Raw genomic sequence first — 18,289 nt, forward strand, 5'->3', positions numbered from 1 at the left:
GTGAGAACCGGCCCACGGTCCATTTATTTCACAATCCGGATCACAGAAATCCAGACGAGCGACCGTGCCTGGAGTTACCACTGTTATATTGCATTTCTATTCCTGGCACCCGTGCACGGCGTTAACAGCACGTCCAGCGGTTGGAAAGAGGATATCGTGACATTGTCGCGTTCTGGCCCTCTGATTGGCCGCATCCTGAAACATCGACCATCTCTCTTGGACGACCAATAACCAATCCTCCACTCACCAAGCAGGAACACTCAACACATCCGTGTGGTACATCGTAAATTGGTGAAGTCCTACGACAATGCTCGACCAGTGCCCTTCATTTGTTTATTTTCCGCTCAAACAGCGGCTAACCCCAAGCTTCAAAACCCCACTGCATCCCGCCTCGACAATGAAGTTGCTTGCATCAGAGCTTTGTAGAGTCATATCCTATTGTCTGCAGGGTGCAGACACGTTTTTTCTTCTTCCTTTTCCTTTGTAGTCTTTCACTGTCCTTGTCTTTCTCCTGTTCGTCGATCTTTTTCTTTCTTATCTGTGCTTGCATTCCCACATCTCCACACATTTCCTTTCAATCATTGTCACTTATTGTTGTCAATCTTGTGCTTGAAGCGAGTGCTGGTCATTAACGATCGCTTGATCGATCCGATTTTTCCCTCTTCTTCTCTTCTCTAGTTCTGGTAACATTTTTGAATCATGTCTATCATTTTCACATATTTGCTGCTGGCAGCTTATTGTAGCACGACATTGGGAGGGCCGGTGCCTAGGTATTATCGGCGGTTACAGTACGTCTATCATGAATGGATACAAATCGAACATCGTGCTAATATCAAAGCAGATCATCACCATTCTTGAACACCACCTCGTCGATTGTACCCACCACTACTTCACAATCTATCTCTCAGCCCTCGACAACACTCGAAGACCTCGTGTACTCCATTGAGATAATCCCGCAATCAAGCATCATCACCATCACCACCACCACTCACAACACTGCCGGCGCCTCCACCCCATCTCCAACATCCATCAACGCCGAATCCGCCGGCCTCGTCATCACGCCAATCGAGCAAAGCAAGTTCACTACCATCCAGGAGGCCGAGACGTTCTTCGACCTCAAGTCGAACCCCCAGACCTTCCCGGCCGAGACGCTCGTGTCGACGTTCTACTTCACCAAAGAGCCTTCCCCTGCTCCCGCCCCCACCCCTGAAGTCACTTCCTCCGTGCCATCGAGTGCCTCGTCGTCGAGTGTTCTCGCCAGTGAGACGCTGGGGGTCGCCAGCTCTGAGGCGTCGTCCAGTGTCCCCGAGTCCACGTCCACCATAGTAGCAGACGCTCCGTCAAGCCCAGTAGCATCGTCATCGTCATCACCATCATCGTCCAGTGCAGCAGCAGCAGTTCCAACAACCACACGCCTACCGCAATTCACCTACTCGCCGCAAGAAAGCACTCCCGCAGCACCAGCGACATCGTCAACATGCACAAAGTCATCGTCAAGCCCCATCCAGACCGCATCCTCGCTTGCCCCCGAAGCCACGTTAGCCAGCTCCGCTGCAACGACCGCGAAAGCCCCCCCTGGCACGACGTCCACGATGGGCGGATTCCTGTTCAACCCGTCCCCGCGACCGTCCTCGGCAGCGGCGTCCGCAGCGCCCACGCAGGAAGCGCCAGGAAACTCCAGCGCTGAGCAACCAGGTACTTCCACCGTCCAACAGGCTCCAGTGCCATCCGAGCCGCCGAGAACGAGCGTTGTGGTAATCACAACGACGGAGTACACAACCATCTACCCCACCCTCTCTCTCTCCTCCGCCGCCGTTGCTGAACCATCACAGCAACCCGCAAGCCCTCAACCTCAGGACCCAGCACCCTCATCTGCTGCCGCACCGGTACAAGAAGCACCCTCATCCGCCCCAGCGCCAGTGCAAGAAGCGCCACCGACCTCCCTACAAGTCCCCCCCGTCGTCATAATAACACAGACTGAATACACGACCGTGACGCCTGAGCCCTCCTCACCTGCCCCGTCATCGAGCTCGGCGGCTGCCGTGGAACCCTCGCCCGCACCTGCGCCTCCAGTGTCGTCGTCGCCAGCCGCACCATCAGAGCCTCAGACACAGCCAACGCCTGAGCCCACACCAGCACCACCAGCAGCAGAGCCATCAAGTCCCGCGCCGCCGCCAGCACCTCCGGCACCGACGTCCACCAACGAACCTGCTCCTCCTGCGCCAACGACGGAGGTCCCACCGCCAACGACGACGACGACAGACGAGGGACCACTGATCGTGACGCCGATTCCTGTCGTCACGGTCACGGAGGTGGTGACGACGACGGAGAAGGAGACGGTTACTGCTACTGTTACTGTTGCGGGGTGAGGAACGAAGGGAAAACGTGATATCCAAATACTTATAGGTGGTTGAGACCCTGGTTTGGATGAAGAGGATGGGGATGTAATATTTAATTTGCCTTTTTTTGTAGATAAGATAACTAGTGAGAATACTTTTCAATTACTTGGTTTATAATTCAATTTTGATGAAGTGTGATTTGTGGGTTGAGAAAATGGATGATGATGGTTTGTGAGAAAGAGGAGGAGCGTGGTAGATGAAAGGGATGCTTGTGTGTGTGGAGTTGGTGGGTGGAGTGTGTGATAGGGAATGGTACTGTTGTGCTTTTAGTGATGCTGCCTCGGTGGTTACTCGGTCACTTGGTGTACAGTTCAGATTGAGAGGCCAGTCACTAGTTATTTGTTCACGAAAAAGGATGCGGCAGGAAACAGTGATATGTGTCTCGTACGAGGTACTCGTTGAATTGGTATTTGGCGCAGCGAGACTCAGCCGAGTCGACTGGCTCCAGGGTATATAATTGACACGCTCCATATGACGTTCTCCCAATCCATCCCTTTTTCTCTCGCGTTCCTTCTTTTTTTCTGCGTTCATCCGACGGTCATATTTTTGATCGCTTAAGCGGGGTTGGCAGCGAGGATATCCGAGTCACCGGCATCGATGATGGCCATGGTGGAGCAGCGGAAGAGCTTACCGCAGGCGGTACCGAGCTCGATCTACAGCAGAGAAAAACACGTTAGCATGTCATTCGGCCTCCAAAGTCCATTGATTCAGACTTTTTCTCAGGCCTGTGCATGGTTAACTTACGTTGTTTCCGGAGAAGTGGTGGACGTTGGTCTTGCTCAACATGGCGTAGTACTCCAACTCGGACTTGCGGAGGGGAGGAGTGTTGCCGGCGATGATGACGAGCTTGGCCTTGCCATTACGGAGGCTCTTGAGGGTGGACTTGTAACCCAAAGTAACCTTGCCAGACTTCATAACCAAGGCAAGCCTTGAGTTAATGCTGTCGGCGGTCTTCTTGTCTATTGGAAATTTGTCAATGAGGTCCTCTCGATGAATGTGGATGGCTCGTGTGTGGAAGCATTGCTGCTGTCAGGAACAGTGAATCGGATGCGACGTACTCTTCTTAGGTGCCATCTCTGCTGTTTTGCTCCGGCAACTTTTGTTGTAGATAAAGCGTGGTGGATGAGGAAGGGAGGAAATTCAAAGTCGAGTTTGAAAATCATTCGGCTGGCGTGGGCAACTCTTGGCGCACAAACTTAACCGAGTGCCTTGATCGGGTTAGCGCATCCATCGAGCTTTCAAGGACCTACCTCGTAGTTACCTACCCTGACAGGCCTGCGCATGATGAATTACTGCGGGATAGTTAAGTCTAGAAGTACATATTGTATACCTCGATGGTAAAGCTAGTAATCGCAGAAACGTTGTGCTTCACCGGAGAATCTGCTTTTGGTGCAAAGCTTCATCGTTGGTCATATTTTAATCGTTCTGCGAATACCTGCTGTGCGCACAAAAACACAGTTTTGTAAATGACTACCGAAAGATGACGAGCATAAAGAGTAAACGCATTCACATAATGATAATAACAATCCTGCGTCGAGTGTAGCTGTATAGAGTACATTTGGTGCACCAAAGGAATCTGGTTTCCCAAAAGTTCGACCGAACAAAAGGCCCGAGCAAGGAAGACACAAGACCCTGCCTGCTTGAGACACCATTTACCCGCCGCACTAAGGACCATGTCCACCGTTCTAAAACTCTGCAAAGACGCCGAAACAAAAGCTTTCGGCTTTGCATCTTCGACGTGGTATATATACATTAATATTTTTAACTCAAACATCACAACAATCGAGCCATCAGTGTTCGAAAGTTCCATCCTCCGTGGCGCAATTGGCTAGCGCGTCTGACTGTTAAGCATTCCATTCGAAAGCCTGATATCAGGAGGTTCGTGGTTCGAGCCCACGCGGGGGAGTTACTTCTGTTCTTTTTTTGCACTTTTTTGTTATGAGGCATTTTTTTGCCCACTCCCATCGTTGTTGTTGTTGATTGATGATAATGGAGGGCAAATCTTTGTAGTTTGTATGTTTTTTTAATTGATTGATTGATGGACACATTCCTCTTTGTCACGTACTGTCGTCAGATTGATGGAACGTGATTCATGTCCTGACATTTCAATTTTTTCTGTCTCCGTTACGCTCGAGATATCATCACAAAGTTGCCGATGGTAGTAGATAAATATGGAATGCGATGATGTGTTTATTCTAATCTTCGAATGCTTGCTACAGTAGCATGTGTGTGTAAGTAGAAATGTGAAACCCAGCTCCTGCGAGACATCCATATTGCCCATAAAGTAAAACATGAATACACCAAAAAACGACCCGTGAGGCTGATATTTCCTGGATATCGTCCCGAACGCCAGAAGCCCATGCTATGCTGAAAGATTAGATTCCCACCCCGGCAGCCTTGCCTTCGGTTTGAGCTTGGGAAAACTGGCGCAGAAGCTGCAATACGCCTCCTCTAGTATTGCCAGTCGCTTCCTCCTCTTCGTCATCATCCTGCGCAAGACGACTTGTCCGCCATGAATCACCGATCGTACTTTCTTCTTCGATGCGACCGCGTTGTCGTGATTGTGCCAAGTCGCCGGCGTGGCGGTCAGAAAGGGGCTGCAAAGATGATCGGTACCTTGCTGTTGGAGCCTGTCTGGGGGAGTTTCGGAAGGTTGATGCGGACGGCTGATGGTGTGGGTCGAGAAGTATAGAGCCAATCGGCACATCTCGACCGGTTGTTGGTCCATGGATGGGAGTTCCATGATGTATCGACTGCCGGCCAGCCGGTATTCTACTATTTCCGACGCCGTTGTGGTCAAATGGGCCCGCAGTTTGTGACATATTGCCAAAATTGTTTGGAAACTGTGGAGGTGGATGGAAGTTTCTTGGACCTTGACGGCGGCCATCCATTGCGTATGTGTCCAAAAACCCATAATAAGACTTTAGCATCTTGTCATCCTTCGTCTTGAAGTAGTCTTCTCGAAGATCCGGCTCGTCTGGGCGGTTACTTCTCCTGTTGCCAGGACCTTCTTCTCGTCCCTTCTTGAACGGAAACATAGAGTGTGAACACACAACACCGAGACCGTCTACCACAATGGAGAATTCGCGGAAGAAGTCAACGATGCGCTCACTGCATTGCGGCAATCGGAAAATGAGCAAAAAGGGTGTAACGAGCATACTAAGAATTTCCTCGGCGAAGATCAAGACCTTTGGTTGATAAAGGTGTGAAAATTCTGCCCGGACTTGGTCAGTATGTAAGCGTTCTTTCCACTGCTCAGGCTCGTATCGGGTATGAGAGTTGACATGTTGCAAGTAATATGTTGGGTCGGCAACTTGGTCTTCCTGAGGACTGCTGTTGCGAGCAATCCTATAGATTGCAGTGAGAATGCCGAGCCAAAAGATGGCGGTTTTGCCAGGTGTGATTTCGAAGCTGAGGAACATCTCCGAGTCCAAAAGAGTAAAAGCCACGAGAACAAATGCGAATGCGCCCGAGATGAATGCCACAAACGCCGAGACTTGCTCAGTCTTGTCCTTTGGAAATTGAGCAAGGTAGAGGTTGGCATAAGGGTAGGCCATGTTCAAACGTTGCTTGAAGATGTGTGGCAGTTCGTTGAATTCACGAAACTTCCATTTTGCCAGCTCTGTAAAATCTCGATTATTGAGCTGGGATGGATCTTTGTGGTATTCCTGCATGTGGTTAACTAAAGTAAAGAGAAATGGACAAGTGTAATTACGGTGAAATATTTGAAGAGGTATGAAACCAATACGAAAGATACGGTGAAAGGTGCGCATGCTACACTGATTATACCCACACCGAGAAAGCGCGATTGTAGTCGTCTGACGAGTTCCCTACGATTTCGCTCTTTCAGGAAATCCTGATTGAAAGTGCCGTTTGGTCCACTAAAGACATAGTCCATGATAGCCAATTGAACATGCCATTTAGTAGTCTCAGAGAAGATGTACCGATCGCCGAGGAAAGGGATAGGAATTGTGACATCGATTATGTCCTTGTTGAAGAGCGCAATCATGTAGTTATCTCGACGCATCAATCTGCTGGCAATATCGACAGCATCCAATCGTTGTCGGCTCTTGTGGTCTAACAATTTTCGGCTCTCTGGTGAGAGGTTCGAAGCTGTGGCGAGATTCAGGTCCCTGAGTGCCATGATACGAGCAACGACCAATTGCCATTGCACTGTTTGAATATCACGATCAGGGATATCCAAAAGATAGTGGTAGAAGTCGTGCATCGCCCGTAGACGTGGAGTTTCCATGGCAAGCTGTACAAAAGACCACAGCCAATACATAATAAGCATCCAAAGCGCGAAGATCCAAAACCCATGTATCCTACTGAAGTTAGCGGACCCAAATGGTTGGAGGGGAATAGAGAGACTAACTTTTTGGTGCACTTGGGCACCAGTACCTCGCTGAGTTTATGACTCTGTTTCAACACAGAGTAGTCGATACACCAGGTTAAGAACGTGATAAAGGATACTACGAATGCAGTCTGCCTGTTCTGGGAATCAGTAAGATAAAACCACACCATAAAATTTGTACTTACAGAAGTCTCAAGAATCTTCGTAATAAAATCGAATAGATCCCTTTGTTATCATAGTATTCGTACACCTCTACAAGAAAGGTATCCAGATCCGAGACGTTGACCCATCGCCACAGTGCTCTTTCCTTAGGGTCTACATGAAGTCCAATACCTCGAACTGGTCGTTGGGAAGGCCTCCATCGAGGAACCGGCACTGCTCCTTGTTCTTCGTCATGTAATCGCTGTTGCCGCCGTGTAGCATCCCACTGCGCTTGGGTCTGCTCTGTTGTAGGGCCGGGAACGGGAGGTGGAAGGCCACTTGTAGGGTGGCGCTGGGTATTTGAGGATAGTGTATGGGTCTCTTGCCCCCCTTCGAGGAGAAGAGACTCTGGGACGTCTTCATCGTCGTACATAGGAGTAGTGGCTGGAGGACCCGTATGTCTCCAAGATGAAGGTTTGTTAAGATTGTTTATATTCGACGGTGCACGACCAGTACGGTTGTTGTTTCCCGGAGGTAAGAACGCGGTGCTTTCCGTGGTCATCTGGCTTGCGGAGGCGTCCGCGAGTAGATTCTCAAGGTCTTGAGCCTCGAAACGCGCCTCGAAGTTCTCCTCGTCTATATCCATGTCGTGCCTTTCGTCAGTCGAGGATGAACCGCGGCGATGGTGGGAGTCGGGGTCGTTAGACGGAAAACGCTCGTCGGAGGCTGTAGGAAGAAGCCTAGATAGTAAGTTTGAGGCCATCATGATTATGTTGGGTGGACAAGGCCGGCCCAGCAGAAGCTCAGGCAACGGCGGGGCTTCTGCTTAGGCTCCAAAGGCGAGGGGGAATGTCTGAAGATCTCGGTGTGACCTGTATTTGCATTCATCTACAGGAGTAGCCATGGGGTTGGGTTGTGGTGTTTAACTAATGGACATATTCGCGTGTGACTACAATGGTTCGCGCGTGGAGGTGAATGGCACTGTCATGTGCGAGGGACTGGGCTGGCGTCACTGGCACTACCGGTACTCACTTGGAGCTAAGCTCCCGCGCCCCAGATCGGCGCTTAGATTCACCGATCATCTTTCATGTAGGTGTTGTCGGTACCTTATAGGTATCACCTCTATGTAAAGGAAACAGTCACCTTGTTATAAGCTACGAATGATAAGATACTCGAATAAGAATGGTTCCTTACTCACAAGTTTCACCTCGTCAATTCAATCGTTTCTTGGCTGATAGGACGGAACTATGCAGCGAGACTTACAACGATGCACATATCTTTAGGACTACCTAGACAGCAAAAAGGAAGACTCCAAGTGCTGCTCCGGAGCAGGTAGATGATTAATGAACAAGGTGCGAAGCTATTTGACTCGATGTCCGCTAAAGAGAATTTTCTATCTGCATTTCGTGAAGGGTTGATCTTGGACTTCTATCAATGAGTCGTTACTCGCGGGTGGATATTACTGCGATTGAGCCGGAAGTCGCACCTCCAAAGAACCTACTGATTTAGCAAGTTGATGATTATTCGAAGAAAATCAATGATATCACTGATCATTTAGGCAAAGATAATTATTTACCTTTAGTATGCGATGGACGCTTTGAATGAAGATGACTAAGCCACCATCGAGTCAACCTAAGCTCGCTCGGCGTTTCATTCGACCGATGGTAAACGTATCGCCCGCAACAACTAGCCACCTCTGACACCAGACATGGCTGGTACTTATTTCCAAGAAAGGCCTTCGCCAGCCGGCCATAAGGGTCTTTCCCCAGCGTCTCCAGCCGTGGGATCTGTTTCTCGAGGTGCAAATGCACTGTCCAGCAGAATAACCAGTGTTCTCTCTGCATCTTATGCCGACCTTGAGATTCGAGATGCCCTAGAGACATTGGATTCCCGCAGCGTGCGCAACACAGCTGAGACAAGGAGACAAATCAGGCTTGATGTACAGAAGGAAGTTATTCAGTCCAATGGCGAAATTGTTAAGGACTTTGGTGCTGTTGCAGAGGTATGTAGACAGTTGAACAAAGCACGTGGCCATGCATTAATTTTGGAAAGCAATTGAAACGTATTGGTACAGCCATTGAGAGTTTGAATCAATACTGTGCCGACATGAGAGGCCATATCGCAGCTGCGAATCGAGAGACAGGGCCCGTCATGGAGGAAGCGAAGAGCCTCATGAACCAAAAGAAGCAGGTTGAGACCAAGCAGCAGATATTGGCCGCGTTCAATTCTCATTTCAACATTTCTGATGAGGAGTCTACCGTTTTAACGTCCACTGCGGAACCCGTCAATGAGGAGTTTTTCCAGACTTTGACCAGAGTGAAAAAGATCAATCATGATTGTGAGGTCCTTCTGGGCACGGAAGATCAAACTTTAGGCCTGGAGGTATTAGAGCAAAGCTCCAAGCAGCTCAACGCTGCGTTCCAGAAGCTGTACAGGTGGATTCAGCGCGAGTTCAAGACATTGGATCTGGAGAATCCTCAGATCAACGCTTCGGTCAGACGGTCGCTGCGCGTGTTGGCCGAAAGGCCGACGCTGTTCCAAAGTTGTCTTGACTTCTTTGCTGAGGCTCGTGAACACATCCTATCCGATGCCTTCCATGCTGCTCTGACAGGCGAGGTATCTGACTCGACAAATTTCGCAACCAAACCTATCGAGTTCCATGCACATGATCCTTTACGATATGTCGGCGACATGCTAGCATGGGCTCATTCTGCTACCGTATCTGAAAGAGAGGCACTGGAGGTTTTGTTTGTTTCTGAGGGCGACGAAATCACGCGTTCCATCCAGGCAGGCTTGGAGAGCGAGCCTTGGCTCCGTTCAGATGGTGATGAAGAGGTCTTCGACGGACGTAAAGCTCTGAATCAACTGGTCACTCGCGACCTGACCGGTGTGCTTCGTTTGCTTCGGCAACGTACCGAGCAGGTAATTCAAAGCCATGAGGATGCTACATTAGCCTATAAGATCGCGAACCTCTTCGGCTTTTACAAGATAACATTCTCGAAGCTTCTCGGTACAGACTCAGATGTGCTGGAAGTATTCTTCGACGCTTTAGAAAACTCTGCTATGCGCAGATTCCGGACCAACATGAGAGATCATGTTGCAGCGGTGCAAAACGAAGTCACGGTTGCCCCAACAGACTTGTCACCTCCGGACTTTTTGGAGGAAGCCTTAGAGACGCTGAAAGCTCTTGCAAAGAGTTACGATACTTCCGTTGCTACACTCGAAGACCGCGAGAATGGCTTCGAGTCGGTCCTTGTCGAGGCTTTGGACCCATTTTTGAAAGGATGCCTCAATCTACGCGACGGGCTACAGGAACCAGATGCCGATATTTTCATCATCAATTGTCTATTAGAGGCCAAGGGTACACTCGCGGGATATTCTTTTACGCAAGATCGCCTGAAGGGCATTGATAAAATTATCGGCGAGCACACAGCTCGATTGGTCGATTATCAACATCGCTATCTCACTCACAACTCTGGCTTGCATGCGCTCATGGAAGCACTATCCGAAGCGAAAATTTCGGATACCACTGAAAGTCTTAAAACCATACCAAGATTGGATGCTTTCAAACCCGATACACTCATCTCGATCAGCCAGCAATTGGACGAATTCCTTCCTTCGGCTCTTATCGATGCTGCAGAGAATATCAAGCGACTGCGAAACAGGAGGTTTGTGCAGGATGTCACCGAGGAAGCAGCAGGACGATTTTGTGAAGACTTTGAATTCGTTGAGAGTAAGCTGCTTGCAGCTGATGATCTTGTACGGGCAGACGAAGACTCTGATGAGGAAGAGCCCGCGCCAGGCCTTAGAGATATGTTCCCCCGCACAAGCGGGGAAATCAGGGTATTGTTGAGTTAAAAGGTGTTGAGGAATATCTACATCCCTCAATATGAAGCAAAAAAACCAGCCAATACACACAATCCTGTTCCTCATGTTGATATCATACATCTTGATCATCTAACGTGCTCTCTACCATTGCTTCTTGGATCGTGACTTCATAATCGCTTCATCATTGAGGACGCTTCTTTTCCCATTCTTCAGGCGTGTGGCACTTGGCTGTCCAAGCATGAATAGCTGCTATCTCCTCCTTCAAGATGCCATTGACCAGTCTGTGTCTTGCTAGAGTGGTCTTCTTCGCAAAAGCAGGTGACACGATGATCGCTTCGTACATTTGCCCGCACCCACCTGAAGAAAAACACATTAGCTTACTCGCTTAATATAGTAGATTGCAAAGACTCTGATTTATAGAATCGAATAATGGGTACGGGTTCTTACCGCTCATATCCTCAATTTCGACATGAATAGCGCCCAACTGACTCGTGAGCTTCTGCTTCAGCCCCTCAATTGTCACCCCGGAACTCGCAGGTGCTTGCGGAGTGTCAATGTCCATTTCGGTTGGTAGATCTGTGGGATCTACAGCAAGTTTGTCAAGTGATCTGGAGAGTTGGTGTCTTGGATCCATGTCTCACACTCGCTGCGGAAAGAGCACCCCTCCGACTCGGATCTGATAAGAGAGAGTGTGTGGGTGATGATGTAATATAGAGGGTTTATCTGATGCGGTGGTGCACGGACTTTAAATGAAGCTGCATGACGAGGTAACCCCTCCGAGTGGGCGTTTACTTTAACCCAATTGCTTCAATTCAGATTTCATGTCCTTTTCAGCACTAAAGCGTTCGTTCGTCATGAGTGTCTCATCCAATTCAGCACCCTTTTCGCGGGCTACGGTCAGGGCTATGCAAAGACTGTATGTATTATCGGCTCTGGAATGCTTTCAAGATTCAATTGATCCAGTACTAACGATTTATTAGCTACCCAAAGGCTCTGGCAGACAATTCTTGGGATAACACCGGGCTCCTTCTCGAAGCTCCATTCGATCCTGCGCGCCGACGCTCGAACAAAGTCCTCCTTACCATTGACCTTACCCGCGCGGTTGCCGACGAAGCCATTGCTCTGGATTCTTCCATCATAATAGCATATCATCCTATAATATTCCGTGGTCTCAAGTCTCTTACATTGGAAAACACGCAACAACAGACTCTCCTCCGTCTCGCCAGCCATGGCATAAGCGTATATAGCCCACATACAGCTGTTGATGCTGCACCTGGCGGCCTTGGAGACTGGCTTGCAGATATAGTCACAGCTACGAAGACGAATCGTGTTTCAGGGGACCTGGAGAATAATAAAGGCAATGTAGCACAGTCAGTCGAGCAGGACGACCCTTTTGTAGACAAGAAGCCACCCGTGTTTACATTACACAACCACCCCAGCCAAGCCATCAACCGATCTTCCAGAGGATCAGCATCGTCGGTTCCTCATTCACGACGACCCATCGTCCCACAGACTCCAGAATTGGCCTCACACCTTGGTGCCGGTATGGGACGTGTTGTGACATTTGACGAACCCCAGCCGCTCGCTACCTTGTTAGACCGCATTGGAAAAGGCCTCAACAACCCTAAGGGCTTTCCAATTGCAATTCCACAGAACAAAACAATCTCTGACATAAGCATTTCGTCGGTGGGTATCTGTGCTGGCTCAGGCTCCTCGCTCTTCTCTGGCTTGAAATGTGATCTGCTTTTCACGGGCGAGATGAGCCACCACGAGGCTTTAGCCGCGATCGAGAACGGCCAAGTGGTCATCAGCTTGTTCCATAGCAACTCCGAACGAGGGTTCTTGGGAGAGGTTTTGAGGGACCAGTTAGAGGAAGCAATAACTGAAGAGTGGGATAAAGTGCGAACGGAGGAAGAAGGAAACGAGGAGATCAAGGAGGCTCTTGGTGACGAAGGTTTTGATGTCCTCGTGAGTGAAGTAGATCGCGATCCTTATGGGATTGTCATTCTGAAGGGAGATGCCGAATAAGCCTTTTGGCAGATGAAATCAGGGAAAATAAATAACTTGATACCCTTGCTAGTTATCACTACTTTTCTGTGACTTTACCAAAACACCAACGTCCGTCGTTGATAAGAGAGGATGCTACTCTCTTCGCCGTGCGAGATCAAGAAAAAGTCCAAATTTGAATGAAATAATAGTACTAAGAGACTCGGAGATGCATATTCAATAGCCACTCTGTTCCTTGCGACTATCACCTCCGTCACCACCACTATCATCATCTGCATCGGCCTTCTTTGCACCGCCAGCCGCCTCCGCGATGCCTTTGTCATCACCTCTCAGTTTCTCGAAATATGCTTTGATGTCTTCCGCACCGACTGCTTGTCCACTTTCCGCAAACGGTTGCAGGAAAGCTTTCAAGCCATCCTTCAGATGTGCATATGCCATGGCACCTTGAATAGCCTGCATTCGATCCATGTTGCTAAATGCAGCCTCGCCTCGGTCGTAGATGGAGCCTGTTCCCGCGGAGGCTGGCGCCTCATTGCCATCCTCGGAGACAGGGGGCTCATAGGTGTCTTCTTCCTCTAGGAGTTGGGGGAAGGGTTTGAGGAGGGGGAAATGGACTGGGCAGCGACAGAAATGGTCGCGGAAGTCCTCCTTAAGGAATAGTGTGAAGGGTGTGGTTTCTGTAGGGGCTGAGGGGAGTAGTTCGTATTTACATATCGACGAGTCTGGACTGGGTTTCTTGGGCGTGATGGGCAGGGTAGTCGTTGTTGTTGAGTCTTCGGGGATAGGATTGAGAGCTGAAGTAGGATCTTCGGATTTCTGGCGCTTGGGCGGGGCAGCCATGGGCTGGAGGGATGAGTGAGTTTCTTCCGAGTCGGATGCCTTACGTTTCCTAGACTCAGTAATCGTTGCCTCGGTAGGTGTTGCGGAGTGGTCTTTTGCAGAGTTCAATGTTGCATCGTTGAAAAGTGGTGGCAGAAAACCAGATGTGCTAGCATAGCGCTTGATCCATGGGTTCGCCTCTACACATTTGTAGCATATGAGGTGATCAAAATCGTCCTCATTTGGGAATCCTGGAGGGAGCGGGTCGTCTTCATCTTCGGGCTCGTCTTCCTCTGCTTCGTTACTGGCAACAACACCGTTACTTGCTGCAATGTCGGTCACAATAGAAGGCCTTCGTGCATCCTCTTCGTCGCCGTTGATGTCTTCCTCGGACCTGCTGAAGCTGATTTGTCGATGTATGCCTCCAGGAGGCCTTTCCCCAGACGTAGTACCATCTGTAGTCTCTTTGCTTGGCTTCTGGATGCTTTTCTTATATTCCTCGCGACTGAGGCCGACAAGACACTCGGGATGCCACCAATCTTCTCCACATCCCCCATTATCTGCATAACCCAACCCCAGGCATTGGAACATGGTACCCTTCTCCTGGTGTGGGTCATAGTCTTCTTCACAGCCGCAGAATCTATTCCGAAAATTCTGATTATATTTATTACCCTTCGCCGCTTCTTCGCCAGTGATATCTCCTTTCTGTCCGTTGGCGGGGTTCACACGCAACGTGCATGGGCTGGTATCCGGTAGGCGTGTGGTTCCACAGTCGCAAACAAAGTTGCGCTTGTTAAAGAGCTCCACGAGGGTATGTTCGCCATGGCAAGAGATTGAACAAGAATAGCAAACACCAGCTGCGGTATATTCGTCGGAAGGGTCAATCGGGAGAGGATTGCAGGTCAAGCATGAGAAGAGACTCTGTCGAATTGCGCCTAGGTCGCGTGTGCATGTATCAAATTGATATGGAAGGGCTTCGCGAGCCTCAGCCTCGAGATTCAGCTGCTCCTTAATGAAGCTGTGCAAACATTAGTATGGTGCAATGATCGTGTGGTTCTAGACTCGACTAACTCTGCTGCTGTCTGAGAGTTCTCGGATGCTTGAGAGATACTGCTCGTACGCGGCTTCGACTGTAAGGCTTCAGAGGCCTGTGAACTGGCCATATTGAATAAGGGACACGATGGGAAGAATTGCGAAAGGAGAGGTTATGCGATGCGCAGCGCAGGCGACGTCAAAGGTACGGTGATACAGCTTTAAGGTAAGTGCGGAGTATGTCCGACGTCGCCTCGATTGTGACGGCCCAGCTAGCTTGGTTAAGGGAACCACCAATGGGAGATCTTCCGGGCGATGAGGGGAAACTGTGATGGGCAATAGTTGTAAAGAAGAATTGCTCGCGTGGAGAATAGTACCAATTGTAGAAATGGGGTTGTTCAGATCTGCTGTCATTTACTCCTCGATTGCTCGTTGCTGTCCATGAACATGAACGTTGCGCTAAGCCCCATTGGGGTTTAATGAAGACGCGTCTCGCGTTCTCTCGGCGTCGCGTCCAACCCTTTTCGCTCCAGCTCCACTTTCACAATTCACCCCTCCAAGGTGCTCGCACATCCCCCGTTGATTGTGATAGCATAAGATCGTAAATACAAATTCGAAGTGCATTCACAGTCGATATGAGGTACGTATCCTCCTCTCGCAATGCTAATAATCGCGAAGACTCCCCAGCCACTACCCCTCCTTACCGCCAGCCCTGACCTTGCGTAGTTCACCACTTCGATCCAACATGTCTTCCGCAAACCGTGGTCCTGGACCGAGCAGGCGCACGAAGCGTTCGAGAGAGGATGACGATCTTCCATCATCTGCGGCGCATCCGCCGTCGAGCCGTGAGTTATGTCAACGTAACGTGGCGTATGCACAGCTAAAACAACCTTAGCGCTGGGCTCTTCACCTCCAATGCTGCCGCATGACGATGAGCCGGATATCGATATTCTTGACGATGAAGACCTTATCCCTGATGTTGACGATTTAGATGAAGATGCCGAGGAGGCAGAGGGCATCGACCTTTTTGCAGATGATTTTGAACGGGACTATCGAGAGCGCCAAACCGATGCTTACGACACCGCTGACATTGACGACGAGGAATATGGTGATATGGATGTTGCCAGCAGGCGTGAGCTAGAGCGACGTCTCAATGCCCGGGACCGAGAGGCCAGACGCCGTATGCCCGTCGCATTTCTACCTGATGAGGACGAAGATGCGCTCGCAGATCTTACGAGACAGCCTCGTCGGCGCCGACGCCGATACGACGAGGATCAGGATGATATGGACATGGAAGACGACATCATGAATGAGGAGCTGTCGCTTGAAGCATTGGCAGATGTCAAGGCTGCAACACTAACCGATTGGGTTGCACAGCCTGCAGTAGCAAAGACCATTTTCCGCGAGTTCAAGTCCTTCTTGACTGAATACACGGACGAACACGGAAGCTCCGTCTATGGCACACGGATTCGAACGCTTGGTGAAATCAATGCCGAGTCCTTGGAGGTCTCTTTCGACCACCTTGCCGAATCGAAAGCAACACTTGCTTTCTGGCTGGCCAATTCACCGACGGAGATGTTGAAGATCTTCGATGCAGTGGCCCTGGAGGTCACATTGATCCACTATCCCGACTATGAGCGCATTCATTCCGAGATTCATGTCCGTATGACAGATATTCCGGTCCAGTACACCCTCCGACAATTGCGTCAAACTCATCTCAACTGTTTGGTTCGCGTCAGTGGTGTAGTCACTCGACGAAGTGGAGTCTTCCCGCAGCTCAAGTATGTCAAATTTGACTGCACCAAGTGCGGCACAACTCTAGGTCCCTTCCACCAGGATTCGAACGTAGAGGTCAAGATCTCATTCTGCCAGAATTGCCAGTCACGAGGCCCCTTCACAGTCAACTCGGAAAGGACCGTCTACCGTAATTATCAGAAGCTTACGCTCCAAGAGTCACCCGGTACTGTGCCTGCTGGTCGTTTGCCCCGACACCGAGAAGTTATTCTTCTCTGGGATCTCATTGATTCGGCCAAGCCTGGCGAGGAGATAGAAGTCACTGGTATCTATCGTAACAATTACGATGCAGCCTTGAACAACAAGAACGGTTTCCCGGTTTTCGCCACCATTATCGAGGCTAATCATGTCGTGAAATCGCATGACCAGCTTGCTGGATTCCGTCTGACAGAGGAGGACGAACGTAAGATCCGTCAGCTTGCTAGGGACCCGAGGATCGTCGATAAGATTATCAATTCCATTGCTCCAAGTATTTATGGCCACACAGATATCAAGACTGCTGTTGCCCTTTCATTGTTTGGTGGCGTCAGTAAAGAAGCCCCCGGCCGGCACTCGATCCGTGGTGACATCAACGTCCTCCTCCTCGGTGACCCTGGTACAGCCAAATCTCAGATTCTCAAATATATCGAGAAGACGGCGCACCGTGCGGTTTTTGCGACTGGTCAAGGTGCATCCGCAGTCGGTCTTACTGCCTCTGTTCGTCGTGATCCCATGACTAGCGAATGGACGTTAGAGGGAGGAGCACTTGTACTGGCTGATAAAGGCACGTGCCTTATCGATGAGTTTGACAAGATGAATGACCAAGATCGTACCTCGATTCACGAAGCCATGGAACAGCAGACCATCTCTATCTCCAAGGCTGGTATTGTTACCACTTTGCAAGCTCGATGTGCAGTCGTTGCTGCAGCCAATCCTATTGGTGGCCGCTACAACTCTACTATTCCGTTCTCTCAAAATGTTGAGCTGACAGAACCTATCCTGTCCCGTTTCGACATTCTGTGTGTTGTTCGCGATACCGTGGATCCCAGCGAAGATGAGCGCCTAGCGAAATTTGTGGTCAATTCCCATGGCCGTGCTCATCCACTAGCGAATGCAACCTACGGTTTCTCTAACAAGGCGAAGGCGGCAACGCAGGATGGTGAAGAAGACGAAGCAAGCATGGACGTCGATTCCGAGGAACAACCCAGCAAAGAAGGCGAAATTCCCCAGGAGCTGTTGAGGAAATACATCCTTTATGCTCGTGAAAAGATACGACCAAAGCTGTATCAGATTGACCAGGACAAGGTTGCTCGTCTCTTTGCAGACATGAGGAGGGAATCTTTAGCAACCGGTGCTTATCCCATTACTGTAAGTCGACGCCTTCAAACCATCCCCTCTATCAAGTAGGCCTACTAACACACTGCAGGTTCGTCATCTGGAAGCCATCATGCGAATCAGTGAATCATTTTGCAAAATGAGATTGTCCGAGTACTGCTCTTCTCAGGACATTGATCGCGCTATCGCGGTCGCCGTTGACTCCTTCGTTGGATCACAGAAGGTCTCAGCGAAGAAGGCTCTAGCAAGGGCCTTTGCCAAATACACCCTCAATCGGCCTGGCGCCGTAAGGGCACCGGCTCAAGGTGGACGTCAAGGTGCGAGGGCAGCTGCATGAGCCTATATCAGAGAGACGAATGTATGATGGGATGATTTAGGGGCTCCGGAGGGCTGCTGTTTCAGGAGTCGAAAGGTTGGCAGTAGATACGCACGATACAGGTATATGATTGCTTTCATGTGGATACCAGCTTTCGTAGCAGCATCCTCTTCGCTTTTGTGAAGATCTTGCATGGGCCGTTGGCGTTTCGGAAGAGGAGTAGGAGTTTCCTCTTATATAGCACAACACGAATATGAAATATACCAATCTTCTAGAAGTGTACCC

At 49.9% G+C, this 18,289-nt stretch overlaps 8 protein-coding genes and 1 non-coding gene across 9 annotated transcripts; 5 read left to right on the plus strand and 4 right to left on the minus strand.

Annotated features, from left to right (window-relative positions):
* Window positions 1–275: 275 nt before the first annotated feature.
* Window positions 276–2,683, plus strand: BU24DRAFT_495214 (uncharacterized protein). Its single transcript, XM_033534109.1, has 2 exons — window positions 276–788; window positions 842–2,683. The coding sequence occupies exons 1-2, from the start codon at window positions 700–702 to the stop codon at window positions 2,367–2,369; spliced, it is 1,617 nt and encodes a 538-aa protein (XP_033380485.1). The 5' UTR covers window positions 276–699; the 3' UTR covers window positions 2,370–2,683.
* A 196-nt stretch (window positions 2,684–2,879) lies between these two features.
* Window positions 2,880–3,473, minus strand: BU24DRAFT_495215 (cytosolic large ribosomal subunit protein L30; the record flags this gene model as incomplete). The annotated part of the gene is made up of 3 exons (XM_033534110.1): window positions 2,880–3,052; window positions 3,144–3,358; window positions 3,458–3,473. 3 exons carry the CDS (start codon window positions 3,471–3,473, stop codon window positions 2,954–2,956), a joined length of 330 nt encoding a protein of 109 aa, XP_033380486.1. The 3' UTR covers window positions 2,880–2,953.
* Window positions 3,474–4,208: 735 nt separating this feature from the next.
* Window positions 4,209–4,305, plus strand: BU24DRAFT_t70. The gene has a single exon. It is a non-coding gene; the product is annotated as a tRNA-Asn (tRNA).
* Window positions 4,306–4,571: 266 nt separating this feature from the next.
* BU24DRAFT_425985 (autophagy protein-like protein Apg9) lies at window positions 4,572–7,892 on the minus strand. Its single transcript, XM_033528869.1, has 4 exons — window positions 6,939–7,892; window positions 6,775–6,888; window positions 6,115–6,724; window positions 4,572–6,067 (listed from the first exon to the last, which is right to left on the minus strand). The coding sequence occupies exons 1-4, from the start codon at window positions 7,658–7,660 to the stop codon at window positions 4,775–4,777; spliced, it is 2,739 nt and encodes a 912-aa protein (XP_033380487.1). The 5' UTR covers window positions 7,661–7,892; the 3' UTR covers window positions 4,572–4,774.
* Window positions 7,893–8,503: 611 nt separating this feature from the next.
* Window positions 8,504–10,943, plus strand: BU24DRAFT_425986 (oligomeric Golgi complex subunit 6). The gene is made up of 2 exons (XM_033528870.1): window positions 8,504–8,896; window positions 8,947–10,943. Exons 1-2 carry the CDS (start codon window positions 8,603–8,605, stop codon window positions 10,750–10,752), a joined length of 2,100 nt encoding a protein of 699 aa, XP_033380488.1. The 5' UTR covers window positions 8,504–8,602; the 3' UTR covers window positions 10,753–10,943.
* On the minus strand, window positions 10,493–11,399 carry BU24DRAFT_425987 (bola domain-containing protein). Its single transcript, XM_033528871.1, has 2 exons — window positions 11,170–11,399; window positions 10,493–11,079 (listed from the first exon to the last, which is right to left on the minus strand). The coding sequence occupies exons 1-2, from the start codon at window positions 11,354–11,356 to the stop codon at window positions 10,904–10,906; spliced, it is 363 nt and encodes a 120-aa protein (XP_033380489.1). The 5' UTR covers window positions 11,357–11,399; the 3' UTR covers window positions 10,493–10,903.
* A 105-nt stretch (window positions 11,400–11,504) lies between these two features.
* Window positions 11,505–12,897, plus strand: BU24DRAFT_425988 (NGG1p interacting factor 3). The gene is made up of 2 exons (XM_033528872.1): window positions 11,505–11,638; window positions 11,703–12,897. Exons 1-2 carry the CDS (start codon window positions 11,577–11,579, stop codon window positions 12,748–12,750), a joined length of 1,110 nt encoding a protein of 369 aa, XP_033380490.1. The 5' UTR covers window positions 11,505–11,576; the 3' UTR covers window positions 12,751–12,897.
* Window positions 12,798–14,980, minus strand: BU24DRAFT_397022 (uncharacterized protein). The gene is made up of 2 exons (XM_033525327.1): window positions 14,620–14,980; window positions 12,798–14,566 (listed from the first exon to the last, which is right to left on the minus strand). The coding sequence occupies exons 1-2, from the start codon at window positions 14,709–14,711 to the stop codon at window positions 12,946–12,948; spliced, it is 1,713 nt and encodes a 570-aa protein (XP_033380491.1). The 5' UTR covers window positions 14,712–14,980; the 3' UTR covers window positions 12,798–12,945.
* Window positions 14,981–15,144: 164 nt separating this feature from the next.
* Window positions 15,145–18,269, plus strand: BU24DRAFT_425990 (MCM-domain-containing protein). The gene is made up of 4 exons (XM_033528873.1): window positions 15,145–15,220; window positions 15,307–15,425; window positions 15,476–17,721; window positions 17,780–18,269. Exons 2-4 carry the CDS (start codon window positions 15,326–15,328, stop codon window positions 18,023–18,025), a joined length of 2,592 nt encoding a protein of 863 aa, XP_033380492.1. The 5' UTR covers window positions 15,145–15,220; window positions 15,307–15,325; the 3' UTR covers window positions 18,026–18,269.
* The last annotated feature ends 20 nt before the right edge of the window (window positions 18,270–18,289 follow it).

The sequence above is a fragment of the Aaosphaeria arxii genome (genome assembly GCF_010015735.1).
Source record: "Aaosphaeria arxii CBS 175.79 unplaced genomic scaffold BU24scaffold_8, whole genome shotgun sequence".
NCBI lineage: Eukaryota > Fungi > Ascomycota > Dothideomycetes > Pleosporales > Aaosphaeria > Aaosphaeria arxii.